Source organism: Saccopteryx bilineata, chromosome X (assembly GCF_036850765.1).
Source record: "Saccopteryx bilineata isolate mSacBil1 chromosome X, mSacBil1_pri_phased_curated, whole genome shotgun sequence".
In the NCBI taxonomy this organism is placed as follows: domain Eukaryota; kingdom Metazoa; phylum Chordata; class Mammalia; order Chiroptera; family Emballonuridae; genus Saccopteryx; species Saccopteryx bilineata.
Genome location: NC_089502.1, coordinates 14548590 through 14569645, shown reverse-complemented (window position 1 = coordinate 14569645; position 21056 = coordinate 14548590). Strand labels below are relative to the sequence as shown.

General features: G+C 38.5%; 1 protein-coding gene across 8 annotated transcripts in view; it reads right to left on the bottom strand.

Moving 5' to 3' along the window:
• The window catches only part of ENOX2 (ecto-NOX disulfide-thiol exchanger 2), a 396229-nt gene that overhangs the window by 64270 nt on the left and 310903 nt on the right, over positions 1-21056 (bottom strand). For all 8 annotated transcript variants that reach the window (XM_066249139.1, XM_066249140.1, XM_066249141.1 and 5 more), the window contains 4 exons: positions 17475-17681; positions 12372-12605; positions 9098-9310; positions 6394-6500 (listed from right to left, as the gene is read on the bottom strand). In XM_066249139.1, the coding sequence (XP_066105236.1) occupies positions 6394-6500; positions 9098-9310; positions 12372-12605; positions 17475-17681 (761 nt within the window). The remainder of the gene's footprint in view (positions 1-6393; positions 6501-9097; positions 9311-12371; positions 12606-17474; positions 17682-21056) is intronic.

Here is a 21056-nt window from a genome sequence, read left to right as displayed (position 1 = left end):
AGGAACAGAATAGAGGCAGAGGCAGGAAGGAAGATGAGGGGACAGGATCAGAGAAGGTGAAGGGATTAGTGAAATTATAGATACATAACATATAGATACAGATAACAGGACAGCAACTTCCAGAGGGATGGAGAGAAATTAGGGGAAGGGAGGCAAAGGAGATGTAACAGGGGCATGTGGTTGGCGGATGAGGGAGTTATATTGAGTGGGATACTTGAATCCATGTTAACACAATAAATTAAAATTAATAAAAATAATAAAAATTTTAAAAAAGGAATGAAGGTAGGAAAAACTAAAAGGATGCCTGCTCTAAGTTATTTAGTTTGGCAAGCAGTGACTAGAGCCCTCTTACCTCCAGAAAATATTTTAATCTTTCTTAGCTACAAAGAAACTAAGACCTGTATCATTATTCTTCTGTAAATATCCAATATTAAGCCACATGAATGGGATAGAAAGCAAAGAAAACATCAGAATTTAAAGGGTACAATATTATGGTAGATTTATGAAGAGCATTTAGTAAATGTTAGTACTCTTAAGTAAAGCACGTGAGATTTTAGGTTTTTGACAATCTTACTATTAAAACTCCTGATATCTAAGACACCTGTTTTCAGTATTCTGTGGTGGATCAAAAGAGCTTTACTTTGGGAAGCAAACCCTAACAAATATCTTCAGGATGAAAGGCTGAAAGGTGGCATTTACCTAAGGAGCACTACTCCTAGCTTGGACATAGGTGTAGACAGCAGGAAGACTCAATCAGTGAGGTTTAAGGAGCAGTAGAAATAGCTGCACCTCCTAAATTTATCTCCTCCATCCTGGCATTTGGGTACAGAGCAAACCAAAAAGGGGGGCAGTGGCATGTGAAACATTTTCCAGAAATTTTAATTTGTAAATCTCTACCTGAAACTGAGTGGGTCACGTCACTGATAGACTGCATTGGAAAAGATAAGATAGCCCTTCTAAAGTTTCTATACCACTCTCTTGCCCACAGTAGATCTGCAATATTTTTCATTTAAACAGTGAACTGTTAGTGATTTTTGAAAATGCAATACAGTGACTTTGAGTCTGTTCTAATGGTAACTTTTCTGAAGTTCAGAAATACATACAGTGTTCCACAATGAAGGACAAAGCACTTGTAGCATAGAGTAAAACCGAAATCCTAGACAGAGGAAAATACACAAAAAGAATTATCTGTGTACCTTATGGCATTTTTGATTTATCATCAAGTAAACAAATCAGAAATCATTACATGTTAATTATCTAACTACTATATGGTTTCACAAAAATTTATTTGGACTTAAATTAATCTTTTATATACTCATGTGATGTTTTCTAATAAGAACTTGATTAAGAAAAGCAAAGCTCTGTGTTAATTGTATAACAAAACTTTACTTACCCAGACTTTCAACATTATTAAAATACTTCGTGGGGAATGGGTGAGATATAAGAATTGAAATGAACAGAGGATAAAAAGGTATCTTCTACAATTATGTAGAAATTTGATACTGCAATATCATTCAATACAATAAGCAAAGCCTAAACACAGGCTCTTTTTTTTCTTTTTACCTTTTATTAATTTTAATTTATTCTGTTTACATGGATTCAAATGTGCCACTGAATATAACACCCCCTCCGTGTTCCTATTTACACCCCGTTTGCCCCCCTCCCCTTCACTCTCTCCCCCCTTCCCTCTGGGATTTGCTGTCCTGTTATCTATATCACTGTGTTATGTATATATAATTTCACTAATCTCTTTACCTTTTCTGATCCTATCCCCTCATCCCCCTTCCCTCTGACAGCTGTCCCTCTTTTCCCTGTGACTCTACCTCTGTCTCTATTCCATTCCTCAGTTCACTGTGTTCATTAGATTCCACATATAAGTGAGATCCTATGATATTTGTCTTTCTCTACGTGGCTTATTTAACTTAGCATAATAATCTCCATGTCAATCCATGCTGTCACAAACGGTAAGATTTTCTCCTTTTTATTGTATGATACAAATTAGGTTGATCTAGACTGCTATACGTGTTTTGATGGCTGCAAGTCAATAGCTAGTGTTAGTGAAAATGGTTCCTAAAACAAGGGAATGCAGATGACTTGAACATCTATCTGAAAACGGTTCTTCAGAGTTTGGGATGGCAGGCCTGCAAATCTAGAGAGAAAGTTACTTTAGTACTCATGGTACTTCATTTTATGAGACTGCTGGTAACCACCAGATCCCTTTTCCTCTGGCTCAGTAGTATAAATCGCATATTAGGGAGCATGCAGAGGGATTTCTTTTAGTGCCTACTGCCATGGGTCTAGTTTCTATATATCATCCAAAGTAACTTCTAACCTAGGCCAGCTTCTCAGTGAGAGAAACATGCAGGTTCTAAATGATGTTGTAGATAAAGAGTTCCTACAACACAGGGAAATGTCAGTGAAGTGACTATAGATACTCACATTTAGTAAGGAGAAAGACTTTAGCCTTCTTTTAATAGCCTTTCCAATTGTATCAGCAGGAGCCTCATACACATATAAATCAGGGTAATAAACCAATAAAAAAGACTCATTAGCAATCTAGTCTGCTTGGCATAGGCTACCAAAGTGAGTGCTTAAACTGCATTCAGGGACTTTTTATTCTTACTGTATAACTTCTCTCTCTCACAAGAGTTAAGACAGTGCTGGCTGCTGATAGGAAGATGACAATGAGACATGAAATTAGTACTTTGTGACATGAGGAGGTCACCAGCTAGCTTATTCCCAGAGGAAACTGGTAAAAAATGTTCAATCTCGGGAATTTCTAACTTTATAAAACCCTGATTTAGGATTTGTAGTTTAATGCCTAGGTCAAAAAAGCCAGTCTAGTTGATTAAGTCACTGTGATAGTTGGATTCTCAGTGGGGTGTTATATGGCAACACCAATTTAAGAAGACAGTTTTGTCACTTTCTACAGGGTACCTCCTTTTAGTTCTCAGAGTTGCTACAGTATGCAGAAGTTTAAAAAAGCCACAATTTAAAGTGGCACCAATATAATATAGAAGAGGCCCCTTAAGTTCAGCTATGTTCCATTCTCAGTTGCTTTACTGATCAAGATTGAGGTATTCCTAGGTAGACCTTAATTTAGTCCAATCCAATAGGCAGAAAGTACTTTTTGGAGTTTCTATAAATTCTACAACGCACATCATGAAACATGTAGCTCTTGGTAAGTCCTGCTAGCCATATACTTTATTCTTATCACTCTGCCAAGGAAGCTTTGCTACAATATTAAGTTATAGGGTATAAAACTCTTAGTTGTCTAAAGATCCAGAGAAATATCCAGCTCACTGGCATAATTATCTTTACTGAGAAGAAAATTGAAATCAAATGTGTATGCACCAGATAGGTAAGGTTGTATAATTGTAGAGAGCCTTGATGAATACTATTAATGGAGAATATTTTAGTGCCAAGTCATTTGTGAAAGAGTTGTGGCCAAGGTAAGTCAATGCTCCAACAAGAGGCTGCCTTCTTCCCAAGAAACAAGTGAATACAGATGTTTCTCCACTTATGAAGAGGTTACAACCTGATAAATCCATCACAAGTTGAAAATATTGTATAGCAAAAATGCATTTAATACATCTAACCTACCAAATATCATAGCTTAGCCTAGACTACTCTAAATGTTTTCAGAACACAAAATCTAAAAACAAAACAAACAAACAAAAAAACCAACCTCTGGCAACACAGTATGCTGTAGAGCAGCGGCCCACAGGTTGAGAACCGCTGCTGTAGAGTATCAGCTGTTTGTCCTTGTTATCCTGTGGTTGAACGGGAGCTGTGGCTGGCTGCTGCTGGTCAGCATCATGAGAAAATATTGACCACATATCACCAGCCCCGCAAAAAACTCAAAATTAAAAATTTGAAGGAACGTTTCTACTGATTGTATATCACTTTCTCACCACCGTAAAGTAAAAAACAAATACAAAAACAAACAAAACTGAAGTTGAACCACTGTAAGCTGCAATCACCTGTATTGCACTGGCTTGCTGAAACAGGTTGGACAGCTCCTTCCACCCCTTGAAAGGGATCCACAAGGATGTGGATTGGAGGGATGGTGGTGACTACACAGCTCTTCTAAAATTGTAAGACATTTAGCATTTTTCTTTCAATCTTTATTCTTCTGAACTCTTCAAACTATATTTAAGAGTTAAGACATTTTTAATTTAGGGTACTAATGTCCACTCTTCCCCTTGATTACTTTTGTTATCCTTTTAGCCCCTAAAAGCACATATCATCTCATACTGCATTGCATGTCATAATGCTTGCAACACAGAATTGTTCAGTAAACATTTGCATGGAAATGCTGAACTTTGCTTGTTGAGGCTCAACAACATGAGGTCCACCCTAGAATTCTAAAATCATTTCCCTTTTAATTCTTAATTCCTTTAAAAAACAATTAAAAACATTACTGGCTGCCTGATCAGGCAGTGTCTCAGTGGATAGAGCATCGAACTGGGATGCAGAGAACCCAGGTTTGAAACCCCAAGGTCGCTGGCTTGAGTGTAGGTTCATCTGCTTTGAGGATAGCTCACCAGCTTGAGCCCCAGGTCGCTGGCTCAAGCAAGGGGTTATTCGGTCTGCTGTAGCCCCACTGTCAGGGCACATATGAGGAATCAATCAATGAACAACTAAGGTGTTGCAACGAAGAATTGATGCTTTTCATCTCTCTCCTTTCCTGTCTGTCTGTCCCTATCTGTCTATCTCTCTGTCTCTCTGTCACAAAAACAAACAAACAAACAAACAAACAAAAAACATTACTGGCATTTTAGGACTGTACCCATCAATTGTGCTAATGTCTTCAGGAATTTCTCTCCAGAAAGTCCCTGATAACTTTGTTGAGCCAGAACTGATGGCTCAAGGACAGTTTATAAACAGGATTTGGCTTAATATCCTTTAAATGCTCCTCATAGTTTTCATATAGTTGTCACACAAACTATGTCATGTATTCTCATGAAAGACAGAAAAAAAATAGATTATCTTAATTTTATAGGTTAGGAAACTGAGGACCACAAATATTAAATGACTTGCTCAAGACCACAAGGCAGTTTCTATCAGAGTGAGAATTTCTAGTCCTGAATTACTACTTATTATCTGTATAATTTTGTGTTCATCACTTAACCTTTTCAGTTTTCTCACATAAAATATGGAAACTGTACCTACTTATTAGCCTTTCTTTATGGAGTTGGTAATGATGAATGGAAATAATACTATTTATCATTTATAAAGCATTTCCATTTTCAAGCTATCTACACATCTGTCATCTCATTTAATCCTGTAAGACTGGTTTTGTTATTAACTCCAATTTACAGGTAAAGAAATAGAGACTGAGAAAGGTTGACTGGCTCAAAGTCACACAGCTATAATGTGTCAGAGCTGAGATTTCGATTCATGTCTGAATCTAAGTCCAGTGTTCTTTCCAACTACATATCTGTTGGGAGGTAGGTGAGATAGCCAATGTGAAATGCTTTATAAAATGTAAACACCTTATAAATGTTATCTAAATGTTAAGAAACATGACAGCCTACATTGATATATATATATATATATATATATATATATATATATATATATATATATATATATAATGAAACTATTATCATACTGGCAAGGAGGACTCAGAAGTGAAGTTGAAAAAGTTGCTGCATTCATAGATCTAACATGGCGGGGCTGGGTAATGAAGCTGCCCACAGGAACAGATGAACTAGAGATATATGTAACATAGTTCCAAAGACACATCAGTGAAAACAAACTTGCCATCTCAGTTTTTAATCCTGGATTCAGAATACCAACCTAACCACATCAGGCATATTCCAGTGTTATACTAAAATGTCACTTCAGCACAAGCAGAGAGGTATGTGTCAACCTTAGTCTGAAATCAGAGTCCTCTTTTATCTTTAAAGCTGACACCCATAAAGATGGGTGAGCAGGTTTGATAAAAGAAGCTCAGAAATTTTAATGTTTCAATGCAACACCGGGTAGCTTACAGCCTCAACTGTCAAGATGCTCTAATAAATGTGAGACAGCCTTAATAATACTAACACTGAAGGCACAGGTCAGTAATTATTGTTGTACTCTAAGACCAGCTAGCTTAGAGAAGTAAACTTATAATTATCACAGCTATAATTTCCATTATAGCTAAATTCTCACAGCTAAAGTTTCCATCCAGCTGGATGTGCACATTTATCATCCTTTTGGCAGCAGGTGGGTGGCCTGGACACGGTGACAGGTTTGCACACATACAGAACATTTCTTAGTGTTTCATTAAGGCCTGTGTGACCATGGGAGTTTGGCACTGTTTAATTCTGGCTAAATTCCATATCAATAACTTGTTAAAGAACTGTCCCCCTCAGGGGCTACCAGAGTAAAAAAGTTACCAACCTCAGCTTGTTTGCACCAAACACTGATGTTTTTGCGCTGGGCCTTTGTGAAGTGGTCCCATGCCTTTTGTTTGGAGGCAGAATGATATACAGCAACTATCTGCTCAACTGCATCATCAGATAAGCAGTTGGATCAGGCCAGAGTATCATCCAGGGATGGCAAAAGAGAGGAAAAAAGAAATAAGAGAAGCGTCAGTCTTGTTGCATCTTCTTATATGACACTACTAGGCTATGGTTGTATTTGGAAAAGGCTATGTTCGGGTACCATAATTAAAGGGATCTTAAAGGCAGATATATCAATATACAGAAGGAGAAAAGGAAATTTCATAAGGTTTGAGGTGATAGGTGACAGTTTTAATATAGGCAGTTTGTATCCATTCAGGCAGGAGAAGCAAGGCTCCTGGGGAATGTGATTTAGTGCTGCTGATTTCACATAGCGTGGTGGCAAGCATGAACTATACCAGCTCTTTTTGACCACCTGCTTCTTCCATAAACTAGCCCTCTAAAATGAGCTTGGATGTTTCACTGTAACATAATTCATCTTTTTACTATTCTGAAATATGTTTAACCAGGAGCATCAAATAAAAACCTAAGATGGATGGAATCCATTTTTAGTTTATCTGGATAGCCTGACCAGGTCATGGCGCAATGGACAGAGCATCGACCTGGGATGCTGAGAACCCAGGTTCAGAACCCTGAGATTGCTGGTTTGAGAGTAGGCTCATCTGGCTTCAGTGCAGGCTCATTCGGCTTGAGCAAGGGCTCACCAGCTTGCGTGTGGTGTTGCTGGCTTGAGCATGGGATTGCCAGCTTGATAATGGGATCATAAACATAACCCCACAGTCACTGGCTTGAGCCCAAAGATCACTGGTTTGAAGCCCAAGGTTGCTGGCTTGAGCCCTAGATTGCTGGCTTGAGCAAGGGTCACTGGCTCAGCTGGAGTCCCTGGTCAAGGCACATATGAGGAAGCAATCAATGAACAACTCAAGTGCTGCAACTATGAGTTGATGCTTCTCATCTCTCTCCCTTCCTGTCTGTCTGCACTCTCTCTCCCTTCCTGTCTGTCTGCTCTCTCTCTCTCTCTCTCTCTCTCACACACACACACACACACACACACACACGTCTATCTGGAAAGGCTCATTAACTAGAGAAACATAAGTTTTATGAAAGAATAATGTGTAAGTGTTATCCTAGATAGTATTTTTCAGGGTCTCTTAAAATGTCAAAAGGGGAAATATATATAAATATTCTGGGGCTTATCATAACCAGGTAAAAGAAGGGAAACTTAGATATGACAGTTTGGGGGAACGTAAAGGACAAGAGCCTCTGCCTGGCTGGGTGTTCACAGTGAGAAAACCCAGAGGTTGCTATTTCTTTCTGTACAAGACACTTTGTAGCCTGTGTGCTAATGATTTAGAATTTATATTCCCATGGTATTTGCTCTTCTCTTTTTCTATATTCTTTAGTCCTAGAAACGTGTGCTTTCTCCTCCTGGATTCTATGTCTATGTATATTTTCAAAATAAAAATGGAAAATGAAACAACTCTTTAATTTCAATTACATATGAGTCAAGTATGGGAAGTCAAATATGAGAAAAGTGGGCCATCACTGTTTAAAAGCAAAATCATAAAGCTGCACCCTTATTCTTAAGGCAAGTACAGTTCCTTACTCAAAAGATATGAGTACAGGTCCTTGTCGGTTGGCTCAGCAGTAGAACATCGGCCCACATTGTGGAAGTCCCAGGTTTGATTCCTGGCCAGAGCACACAGGAGAAGCGCTCATCTGCTTCTCCACCCTCCCTCTCTCCCTTTCTCTCTGTGTCTCTCTTCTACTCCAACAGCCAAGGCTCCATTAGAGCTAAGTTGGCCCAGGGGCTGAAGATGGCTCCACGGCCTCTGCCTCAGGTGCTAGAATGGCTCTAGTTGCAGTGGAGCAGCGCCCCAGATGGGCAGAGCATTGTCCCTAGTGGGGTTGCTAGGTGGATCCCAGTCAGGCACATGCGGAAGTCTGTCTCTGACTCCCTGCTTCTCACTTCCGGAAAAAAAAAAATATGAGTACAGTATAGTGAAGTAAAACATTACTTGAGAATTTTTCTAATCTGTTTCATTTAAGAGACTTTGGGTATGTTCACAGTGGTACTTCTTTTTGGAAAATGCCCATTTTAGTGACTTCACATCCTGTCCCAGTGTCTATGACATCCAGCAAAGAAAATGTAGAAGAAAGGAAACTAAAAATAAAAGAAGTAGCAAATTTGGCTTTAATTCAATCACCTTGGGAAATATGATTAAATTGATTACGAAAATTGAGTACCTAAAAAGTATATTATGTGATAATAATGATGCAGGTCTTCCAAATGTTGATGCTACATTATCAGTTCAGCAACGAAATCCCCAACTTTTACTGAGGCATGAGCCTGCTTGTGACTTAAGAACAAACCAAAGTAGAAGCACAATATTGTGGTCTGTGTCAGTGTTTGTTTCTAAGTAGCTGAAGTGGTTATTCCAGAGAAAATGAACATAGGAGGTCCCCACATATGTCCTGTGAGATTGGAGCTCAGGCATCCAGCAATGTAAAGGATAGCCCAAAGCAATGAAAGAAGCCTTCTTTCCCTTGCTCCAGAATGGCTTTGTGCGCCTTGCTCCTGTGTGCAAAAAATGGTGACTAAGTGAAATGCCCTATCATCTTTTCAGCAGACCTGCACTCACATTGAATGAGAATTCCAGAAAGGGCCTGCTTGAACTTTTCCTTTGCTTCTTCCATGTCTTTCTCATGGGCAGCTTTCTCATTCACCAGGCGGCGGATGTGGCTGTTGGCCGACTGGATCATGGAGTAGAAGTTGTTGGCGCTGCGACGGTTCACCTCTCCTCGCTCGATCCAAGTGAGCAAGGTCTGCACGGCTTCTGAGAATTTGGAGTCATCTGAAAAAAAGAATTTATTTTTAGAATCACTGAAAGTAACCAAATCTTGATCTGTTTTCCAATCATGCTGACAAGGAGGCCGCCATGACTTTTTTGGCAGTTGCTGTTTAAGAACTGCTGAGGATGAGGAGTCATGCTTGCAGACTCCTGTGCACACAGGCAACGGGCACAGGCAGGCAGGCAGAAGAGAAAGTTCGTAACATATGTTACGTTGCTTTAGTTGAGGCACAATCTTCAGAGAGATAATTGTTTATTTTTTCCTTATACAAGTTTTCTTTACTGATAGTTTTCACAGATTGCAAATTTGTTTATGTCTCTGATTGTGTGTGTGTGTGTGCACATGTGTAATGTATGAATGAGCAGTGAGAGAACTTCAGAATTCTACAATCCTAGCTTGTTGTTTTTAGTGATAGAGACACAGAAAGGGACAGATGGACAGATAGGGACAGACAGCCAGGAAGGAGAGAGATGAGAAGCATCAATTCTTTGTTGTGGTACCTTAGTTGCTCATTGATTGCTTTCTCATATGTGCCTTGATGGGGGTGTGTGTGTGTGCTATAGCAGAGTGAGTGACCTCTTGCTCAAGCCAGCGACCTTTGGCTTCAAGCCAGAAACCTTTGGGCTCAAGCCAGCGATCACAGGGTCGTGTCTATGATCCTGTGCTCAAGCTGGATGAGCCTGCACTCAAGCCGCCAACCTCAGGGTTTCAAACCTGGGTCCTCTGTGTCCCAGTCTGATGCTCTATCCACTGCACCACTGCCTGGTCAGGCTACAGTCCTAGTTTTTAATAAGGAAAAGTCCAGCTTGAATTAGATAGTAAGTTTTTCCGTGACCTGGGATTATAGTGTGGGAAGGAGCCTTACTGAGTTAAATGGGTCATTCTTTAGGAATAAACACATTTTTCTCCCGTCCAAGTACTAACCAGGCCCGACCCTGCTAAGCTTCTGAGATCAGACGAGATCAGGCGCGTTCAGGGCGGTATGGCCGTAGACGCCTGGAATAAACACATTTTTGACCTTTCATAACATCACTCCTGCATTCAATCCACAGCCGCAGGTCTTCCACTCAGTCCCAGGCACATTCTACTAAGATGTAATTCATTCTATTTTCTACATTTCTTCACATCCTGTTTAGCTTGCCTGAGGAAGCCTCCAAGTAGATTTCTATAGGTAGTTAGGAGTTATTCTCTAATATTAAAATAGTAGCAGAGTTCTTTCAAAGCTTCTGGTCCAGCTTCCTGAGATAGCCACTTATGCATTCTTCTATTAAAAATTCCTGAGAGGGAGAGTCCATTAGTATTCTACTGAAATTCTGTTCTGGGGTTCCACAACTCTCTCTGGCCAGAAGCCTGTATGTCCAGTGGAAATATCTCCAACTGCATTGTGAATCTTGCTTATTGCCTTTTCTCAGTGTAAATATATGAGAGGCCAGCCTTCCCTTTACAGCAGCTTTTAATTTCACTACGTGCATATAGTCTTTTAATGTTTGCTTTATGCTCGAGATCCACTTGACCAGCAAATTCATTAAAAAAAAATTCAAACTGACCAGCGTGGTACCATGTGAACAGGTCAGTCTTGGACTGGCATCTTACCAATGCTTTCAGCCTTTCCAGTTTTTCAAAGTGTCCCATTATTTCTGTGTCTCTATCCTAGTATAAGGTGAAAGATTTATGTGATCTGTAGAGAAACCAGAGTATTGTGTCTCTATTCTAAATTCTACGTTTTCTGTTTTTCTCTTACAGGAAGACAAAATCAATCCAAATAAAGAATTTCTTAAATGTGTGATTGTTTATGTCAGCAATTTTTAACCTTTTTCATCTCATGGCATACCTAAACTAATTACTAAAATTCTGTAACCAAACAATACATACTTTCCTGGCCTGACAAAAAAAAAAAAATAGGCATAATTTTCATTCATTCCCACTGGACTGCTACTGTTGTGTTGGCTGTTGTCATTTTTTTATTTGGTAATCTAAGGGAAAAGAGGTCAGTGCCCCTGAATAAATAGTCAGGTATTGCATGTTTTAAAAATTCTTGAGGCACACAGCTTGAAAATCACTGCCTTAAGCTATATGGTACAAACAAATTTGGTGAATGAGACCTGTTGAAAGTGGAACTAGCAACATCTTGCCAGAGCCTAGAGCACATAAAGCAGGGGTAATTAATACCATTAGAGCTAGATTAGTGTCATCAGTAAGATCAATGGAAACCAGCATTCATTTAATATAATCAACCATACTCCAAAGAATGAAAAAGGCTGAATTTGTGCTACTACCATAGGAGACTAGGCTGAGTAACTAATGTTAAATTAGCAAAATAGTTCTAAGAGTCAAGCAAAAGAAACAGAAATCAAAACTAAAGGGGAACAGTCTCATTTAGCAATATCTAGAAGTCTCCATGGATACTGTGTGAAATAAACTGATCATTTTAAGTGATTAAATAAGTCATTTTTTACTTGGTAGTTAAGTCTCTCAGTAATTGAAGAAAAATATACACTGTGACTACTCTTGGGTCCTTTGTTTTATTATCTATAAAATGGAGATTTTTATCAGGGTTTTCCAGGGTCATATTAAGTTCTATCATTCTAATTTATTTCTATTTATACTTCAAAACTAACTTGTTATCCATGATAAAAGAGAAGTGTTTACTTGTCCTGAGTCATGGATTACAGTTAAAATTTTCTGATGTGGAAAGTGGGACACATCATGTTATAGGGATCTTCACCTGAAACCTATGTACTCTTATTGATCACTGTCACCCCATTAAATTTAATTTCAAAATAAAAAAAGAAAGTGGAAAAAACATTTTTTTTAGAAACCTGATGTGTTGAGAGAAAAATGCCATCCCTTGAGATAGCAAAGGAACAGAGACACAAGTCAGAGAGATATTCTGGTTTTTGAATTACTAGGTACAATTCTCTATCTGTAAGACTCTAACACAAGAAATGTTTAGAATCGATTAATGGAAAACTCAAAGGATAACTGCCAAAACTACAAATATATTTATTAAATTTCCCCAAAGAAAGAGTTATTTTAAACACAAAGCTTGAATGCTTTCTATACCTTTTAGTTTTTCAGCAACAATGCTGCATTCATGATCTGAATAGTGGACCACTGGGGGTGGAGATGGTGGGCGTAATCTTTCTTCTTCTATCCGTCTACGGTGGCGCTCCTCTCTTGCTAGCATACGCTGTTTGCATTCCCACTCATACAGGTCATCTCGAGCCTGTGCAAAATCAACGTGGAGCCTGCCTGTGTCCTTCTTATCGGTGCTAGAGCCCAAGCGAATGCGGTAACCTAAGTGCACAAGAGGGAGACAGAAGAATACGAGAGTAGCCCAGTAAGTGAGCAATTGTATGTAAGTGCCTTTCCAAGTTTAGTGCTGCAAATGCAGGTGCAGCAGTTTAAAGTGCCACATAACCCAAATCCTCTCCTCACTACTAACACGGTGAACTATCAAAAGACTTGCATTATATTCTCAACTCTGATAACAGTTTACTATTCCATGGGTTGGGTCAGTCTTGTTTGTAGGAGTTCCATTCTATCATCTGCAATCTTACCTCTGGCACAGGGAGGCTCTGTGGATAATAGTATCAAGAATGAGTATTATAATACCAAAGGAATAAATAACTACAACAACAAAAGAATCAACAAACTGCACTACATCAAACTTAGAATAACAACAACAACAAAAGACAACTTACAGAATGGGAGAAAAAAATTGCAAACCATATATCTGATAAGAGGTTAATATTCAAAATATGGAAAGAACTCAATCAACTCAACAAGAATAAAACCTGATTAGAAAATGGGCAGAACTAAATAGAGAATTCCCCAAAGAAGGCATCAAAATGGCCAACAGAAACATGAGAAGATGTTTAACATACTTAATCATTAGGAAAATGCAAATCAAAACCACAATGAGATACCACCTCACACCTGTCAGAATGGCTATCATCAAGAAGACAAGTGACAACAGGTGCTGGCAAGGATGTGGAGAAAAGGGAAACCTTATATGTTGTTCGTAGGAATGTAAAGTTGTCCAATCACAATGTAAAAGAATTTGGAAGTTCATAAAAAAATTAAAAATGGATCTACCATACTATCTAGCAATTCCACTCCTGGGTATATTAACAGGGTTTTGATGAGAAATATGCACTCCCATGTTTATTCACAATAGTCAAGATATAGAAACAACCCAAATGCCCATCAGTGTATGAAAGGAAAAAAATGATGTGGTACTTTGATACAATGAAAGATTAATCAGTTGTGAGAAGGGAAGATATGCTCTCATTTGTGACAACATGGATAAACCCACAGCACATTATGCTAAGTGAGATAAGTCAAACAGAGAATGACAAGTACTTATATGTGGAATGACATCATTTATATGTAGAATATAAAAAAGTTAAACCTGTAAAATAAGAGAGTAAAATGATGGCTTCCAGGGGGTGAAAAAAGGGGGCATAAGAGTAATGTTGTTTTAGGGTACAAAGTGGTAACAAGTAGTAAATAAGCCATAGAGATCTAATGCACAGTATAATGAATATAGACAATAAATTGTGCTGTAATTATGTAAGGTAATAAATATTGCTACATCAGCAATCACAATACAATATATTAATGTATCAAAGTAACACATTGCATACATTAAACTTATACAAGGTTACATGTCAAATATATTCAGTTAAAAAAAGAATGAGGCCATGGCAGGTTGGCTCAGCAGTAGAGTTGGCCTGCGTGTGGAAATCCCAGGTTTCATTCCTGGTCAGGGCACACAGAAGAAGCAACCATAAGCTTCTCCCCCCCTTCTCTCTCTCTCTCTTTCTCTCTCTCTTCCTGTCCTGCAGCCATGGCTCCAATGGTTGGAACAAAGTTGGCCCTAGGTGCTGATGATGGCTTCATGGCCTTACCTCTGGTGCTAAAATAGCTTGGTTGCTGAGCAACAGAGCAGTGGCCTACACAGGCAGAGCATCACCTGGTAGGGGGCTTGCCGGGTGGATCCCAGTTGAGGTGAATGCAGGAGTTTTTATCTGCCTCCCTACCTCTCACCTAATTAAAAATATAAAAATAAAGAGAATGAGTCTTATACAGCATCATGGACTGAGAAGAATGGAAAAGCTGGCCTGAAACTGTAGTGCTTTTGAATAATTTCAACAATTTTACTCACACCACCACAAAGAATTTTAATAAAATTTATTTATTTTTAAAGAACAAATAATTATTTTATTGTGGTAAGAGTATTTAACATGAGATCTACCCTATTAACAAAATTTTAAGTGCATCAACTTGGTATTTCAATCCCAAAAATTGTTTCTTAAGATGTATTTGGTGACTCTGAATCAATTTTTTGGGCAACAGAAAGTAGATATGATAAAGTGGGAAGTGAATCAGGTTACATATATCTTGGGATCCTTAAAAAAAAAAGATAGTGTGTTTATAATATAATGGTATAGGAGTAGGATTCAGGAAACCAGGATTTAAGTCCAAACCTCCACTGTTTGTGCCAGTTGTACTACCAAAGTTAATTCAATTAAGAACAATAACAAAAAATGGATAAAATTAGTTTTACTAACTGTTAAAGTTTTAGAAGCTGAACTAGCTATTTCTTCTTTTTTTTAAATTCATTTTAGAGAGGAGAGAGAGAGACAGGGGGGAGGAGCTGGAAGCATCAACTCCCATATGTGCCTTGAACAGGCAAGCCCAGGGTTTCGAACCGGCGGCCTCAGCATTTCCAGGACGACGCTTTATCCACTGCGCCACCACACGTCAGGCAGATTTCTTTTTTTATACAGTTTTTTTATTATTTTATTTATTTGTTTCTAGAGAGGAGAGAGAGTGGGAGAGAGAGAGAGAGAGGAGAGAGAGACAGAGAGAGAGAAGGGGAGGAGCTGGAAGCATCAACTCCCATATGTGCCTTGACCAAGCAAGCCCAGGGTAAACTAGCTATTTCTATACATGTTTGCCACATTTTATTCTGAGCACAAGTTTGTAGCATAATTCCTTCCTTAAGCAACTAAAAACATGGGCAAAATATTTGAAACAGTGGTTTGTAAGACTTCGAACATTGGGCAATGAAGACAGAGATCACTGAGAGACAAAAAGTAAATGAAATGATCCCGGTGATTTTCCCAGGTTATTGTCTGGACATAGCTTCCAGGCTTCAGCACAGGGAGGGGGACTCTGGGAAAACACAGTGATGTCCCTGAGCTCAGGAGAACAAGCTGGGAATCCAGGGAGACTATGGAAGACAGAGTTTACATTGCAGGTAATGGAACAAAAAAACTACACACAGAAAGAACTTTAAAGATCTGAATAGAGTTCATCAATATAAAGATTAATGTCTGGCAACACAAACTGCCACATTCTTTTTTGGAAGAAGCATATATATATATTTCATAAGCAAACTTTGTGAGGGCGTTTTACAGTTTAAAATGCACTTTCACACCTGCTCATCTTATTTGATCATCTGAGCCATAAGAAAAATAAAGCTATTAATGATTATATTGCCTATTCTGCCAGGATTATGGAGATGACCAAATGAGAGGATGATAGGAAAGTTTTGTGTAAACACATGAAAAATACTGTGATGCTATGAGGATGATGTCCTATGCACAATGCCAGCTCCCAAAGCTGTTTAAATGCCAATAGAAAAGAAAATTATTTTTACATTTGAAGCCCTTTTTCTAAATTAGTTTTCTTCGTTTTAACTTTTTTTTTTTTTTACAATGTTGGAGAACAGTCATCTTATTCAGGAGATTTCTAGCATTTGTGAGCTTCCATTTATATGGAAAACTTTAGTTGTTTTCATATCACTGAATGCAATTCCCTCTCCTCTGGCAGCTTTGAGAACATTTCCAGGAGGTGATTGTTACCAGAGGGCTGATTTCAATGATGTATAGATGGATTTCTCCTGAGCAGCATGTTGTCTTTTATGTAAAACTGTCCAGGGCTTTTCAACACCTTTAAGTTCTTATTAAAATATTTATTGTGGAATACTCTGTTATCATTGCTAAATGCTGTCAAATCTTTCGCAGTTAGATATTACAGCACCTAGCAAATTTAATAAGAGGATTCCACATCTGCCTCCTCCTCTGCTTTTCTATGTTATCAGCCTACTTTTTCAATCACTGATTACCTTTCCTCTCGTCTATTGTAACAGGAGTCTACTGACCTCTCTATTCTCTTCTCTCCTCTAACTCATTTTTATACAGGGCTGTCAGATTAATATTTCAGGAACAACCATCTTCCTTGTTCAAAAATTCTTTCAGCAATTATCTATTATCTCATAAAGACCCAACCAAGTTATTCAAAGTGTTGAATGTTCATAAAAACTTACCCCCTTTGTACCTTTGCTCATGCTGTATCTATGTTCCATTGTTTACATCCAAATTTGCTCTTCGACAAAGACTTGGTCAAAATGCTACCTTTTTTGATATCCCCAGTCAGGAGTCAGAAATTTTCTCTTCCTCTCTGCAAGCCTGTCTGCCTAGCAGTCAACAAATGTTCAATAACTAACTGACTTCTATTGGCAATTCTGAGCACTTACTTTTGTTCCAGGTTATGTGCTCGATAATGGGGATTCAAAGTTAAATAAGCCACAGTCCTTTCCCCTAAGGAATTCACACTGCGCTGAAGGATACTTAGGTAGAAAGGCAAAGTTGTAGCATGTTATTGCAGGAGTCATGTTAGGAGGAAGTAGTGGGTGCTTTGGAATAATTGAGGAAGGCAGGCCCGGATAAGCCTGGGGCAGAGTGAGGACAGAAGCCAAAGAAAGCTTTCCAGAAAAGGTTATGCTTGAGCTAGAGCTTTAGGGTGTGAAGATATGTGTGGGGTGAATGGAGGTGGAGAAGGTAATTCTAGTCAGAGGAGAAGGCATAAAACACCATGGCACAGTCTGGGGCCTCGAATTAATTTAGGGTTGTTGGGACATGCATGTGTGGGAAGGGTTGGAAGACAACGCTGAGAGGTAAAACAGATCATCAGCTGATACAAGTAAGTAGTTTGGAGTTATCCCACAGAAAATTGAGGATTACTGAATAACTTTAAAAGAAGAAGTTGGATGTTAACATGCACTTTATATCTCTGAGGGCAAGAGCGGGTACTAGTAGGACCAAATCTCTGCCTTGTGCTTGGTAGGTACAATCCTCGCGATTAAACACCTACCAGAAAGATAAAGGGCTTTGTCCACCATGTACTCCTCAGCGAAGCGAATGTGACAAAAGTTCTTTTTGCTCTTCCGAATAGCAATGATCTCTCCACACTGTTCAAACACTTCCACGATGATCTGCTCTGTCCCATTTTCAGGCAGGCCACCCACAAATACTGTTTTGCATCCTGGTGGTCGTTCTCGGGTTGCAGGAGGTGGAAGATCTAAGTGTTAAGTGCAAAAGCATTTGAAATTAAAATGTTCACTTGGGACAGGCCTCTTTGAAACCTAACATATCCCAGAAATAGCCTTACTGTCCCTAACAGACTTTTGCCTAGTGCCAGAAGCATGTGGTCCCAAGGTGCTCATTTCTGCTCCATAGCAAATTGGTTGCATGAACCTGAAAATCCTTTTATTGGTTGGTTTGGAGCCCATAATGACTACAGTATAAAGTCTTAGACACAGTTTTTTTTCCCATCTCAGAGTTTTTATATTTTGTTCTTTACTTTTGTTGTGACAATGCAGCTCTGCTTGATTTCCAGTCATTTTTATTAAGAAGACAGTTAGTTGGGGAAAATCACACTCAGTTGAAACTCTTAGTTTCAGGAATTCTTGGAACCAGGATCCCTGAGGGAAGGGCTCCTGTAATTCAGTTGGTAGTTACCAAATTCTCTGTTTATACTTAAAGAACTGTTTTAGGATTAATTTGATAATGAGGGGGTAAACATTTACAAAAATATTTATAGCTCTCAGAATGATTTGATTGACAATGTCAGCCAGAGTACAAATGATCTTTTTTATTTTTTAATTTTTGTTTGTGAGCCCTTCCTCAAGTTCCTTGATGGAGAGCTGCGGTCCAGCGCCAACCATGCAGCATTCAGAGGAAACTATGACAGCAGAGAAAGTAAACTCATCTGGGAAATTAACTAAAGTGAGATAAATGTGGCTATGGAGAGACACTAAAAATATACTTAATGAGATGATTCTGGCTCTGCTTTAAAAAAACAAAGGGGTTTCTACTCATTCATCTTATACATGAAACCTGTTGTATCTGTCAGCTCCTTGTTGCTACTTACATGTATCAAAACATTTTCCAAGCAAAGTCTTACAGTGCACAGCTCCCCAAATCAAATCATGACAGTCAAGGGTTTTTCTAGTGTTGGTTTTGGATCTGCAATGATCTATTTTGTGTAATCCGTTCTCTCCATTCAGCTCTGAACAATAATTCGCTCAGCTCAAGATTTGGAGAGCTCAACAACCAGTGATGACAGTTCACGAACAAAAATAAATGTCTCACTTGTAGATTATTAGGTCAAGGCCCACACTTGGCTCTTATCCTAGTTGGCAAGCAGATGATCTGGGAGCTTCCTTAGGTGCCAGCATCTCTAGCTTCCTCACTTTGCTACCACTATCTTATCAGGGTGACTCAGAATAATCAGGTTCTCATGATGCTCTCTTTCCCTCTATTTAATCAATAAAAGGGGAGAGAGACTCAGGGAACTTACAAAATTTCTTTTGATATTTAAATGACTAATTTAAAAACCTCACTGTATTTTCCCATATGAGAATTTTAAAGGGAAAAAGAAGATAACCCAATAGCAGGAATCTGAAATATCTTAGTCATGGACTTTGGAGAGGTTATAGTTTTAGTCAAAAGGAGGATGATTAGGTTCAGAATCTCTTTAGACTTATGCTTCTGAGTTTTTAAGAACTGGAAAGGATTCTCAACTCTAGAAGTACATTAGAATCAAGTTGGGAGTCAAAGAAATAAACCAAAATGCTTAGACCCCATGAATCTGATTTAATTATCACGGGGTGCAAGCCTGTGCATTATTGTTTCTAAAGCTCCTCAGGCAAGTTTATCATGTAGCTAGAATTGAAAACCACTGATTTGGTCTAAATTCATATTACAGAGGAAAAATCTTAGCTAAGTAATAAGGTTGAGTGACTCATTCAGGTCATCAAGTTAGATAGAAATATAAAGAACATGAACTTGGAGCAATTAAACCTGGATTGAAACCTTAACTTAATTACTCACTGTATGACTGTGGGAGGACCTCTGAAAAAATCTCATTTTTAATCTTTAAAACAGGGACACTGTCTTTTACCTTATAAGGTTTATTGCAAGATACTGTCTATATTGCACATGGTACAATGCCTAGCACTTGATAGGTTGTCGATAAACAGTAGTTATTATAGTGTTATTATTTATTATTACAGAACTCAGGTTTTCTAATTATCAAACTGGGCCTTTCTAAAGCCCTATCACAAATATTGAGTACAGTGGTAGCTCAGACCTGGGCTTCTAAGCTCCCAACTCCTTGCTTTATCCAGACCTTTAGATAAGACTGGGTTTGGGAAGGAATGACTTATTGATAGAGGAATCTACAGCTGTGAAGACACATATGGTTTTGACCATGGAACATACCAAAGTCATTGACTACACATAGGTAAAGAATTTTTAAGAGCATACATATAGTTTGAGCAATGTTTTAAAATAAAAAAACAACAACTTTAGTATAAAATCCTGTGTCAGGATCCTTCTAAAATTTCATATTTAAAGGATGGTAAGGAATCTTTATGTGAAGCAAATAAACACCTTTTTATTTTATCTGAGTTTGCTTACTTAGGTCTACCTTTAGGTCCATTGAGAAGCTCTAAGGAAAGTGTGTTTACTGTCTGTTGCAGTTACATGTCACACTATAAAAACAAAGGCTCTTCTTTCCCTTGACTCATTTGTGTGGGATTTAAAAATCCTGTGAAGTCATCACCTGTTTAGACGCTGTGATTTTTCTATGGTGACTGATAAATAAAGAAGCATAAAAGCTACGAAGAGTAGTGTGAAGAATGCTGGGATTTATTTTTCTTGGGTAAATGCAGAAAGCCTCTGTTAGCATTTGCTGAGATTTAGGTGTGTATGCCACCAAGCAAGGCAATGGGCTGTACTATCTTTCTTAATGGATAGTACTTGTTCTTGAATTAACAGCTCAAAGCACTTTGTTGTCTGGGCCTGATTTTCTAATCACACTGAAATACAGCGATGTGGGCACAGCAATGAAAACTCCATAGGAGAGCAAATTCAAAGTGCTAAACTATTAATCAAGTAATGTGCTAAGCTCTTGGAAACACCCCTACCACCACTCTGGATGGAAAAGAAAACTTCCATGTAAAAAGATTTAAGATAACTGGGAGTATAAAGAACTCTAATCTCTGGTAATGGAAAGGGAGGAGCTTCTAGCAATTCTAATTACAACTAAGCATCCGCTCTGGGGTGCTGTGTTGAGGCAATCAGCATTAAGATCAGAGTCACTGCTGATATTTGAGGCAGAGAGCAAGACAGAGGACCTATAAACCACTTGCTTCTTGCTTTTCAAAAGAGCATCACAGATCACTCAACTGGCTGGCCGGAAATTACATACTGCAAAACTGTGAGTTGATTTTATTAGACAGCCCAAGATTGAAGGCCTCCTAGAGACAATCATCAGAGGTCAGATATATCTTAATGTAATCCCAACTGAGGGGAAATAATCAGATGGAATGCAAATCTTTATTAATTCTCAATTTACCTACTTCCTCAAATTTTTCTTAACCCATTCTTA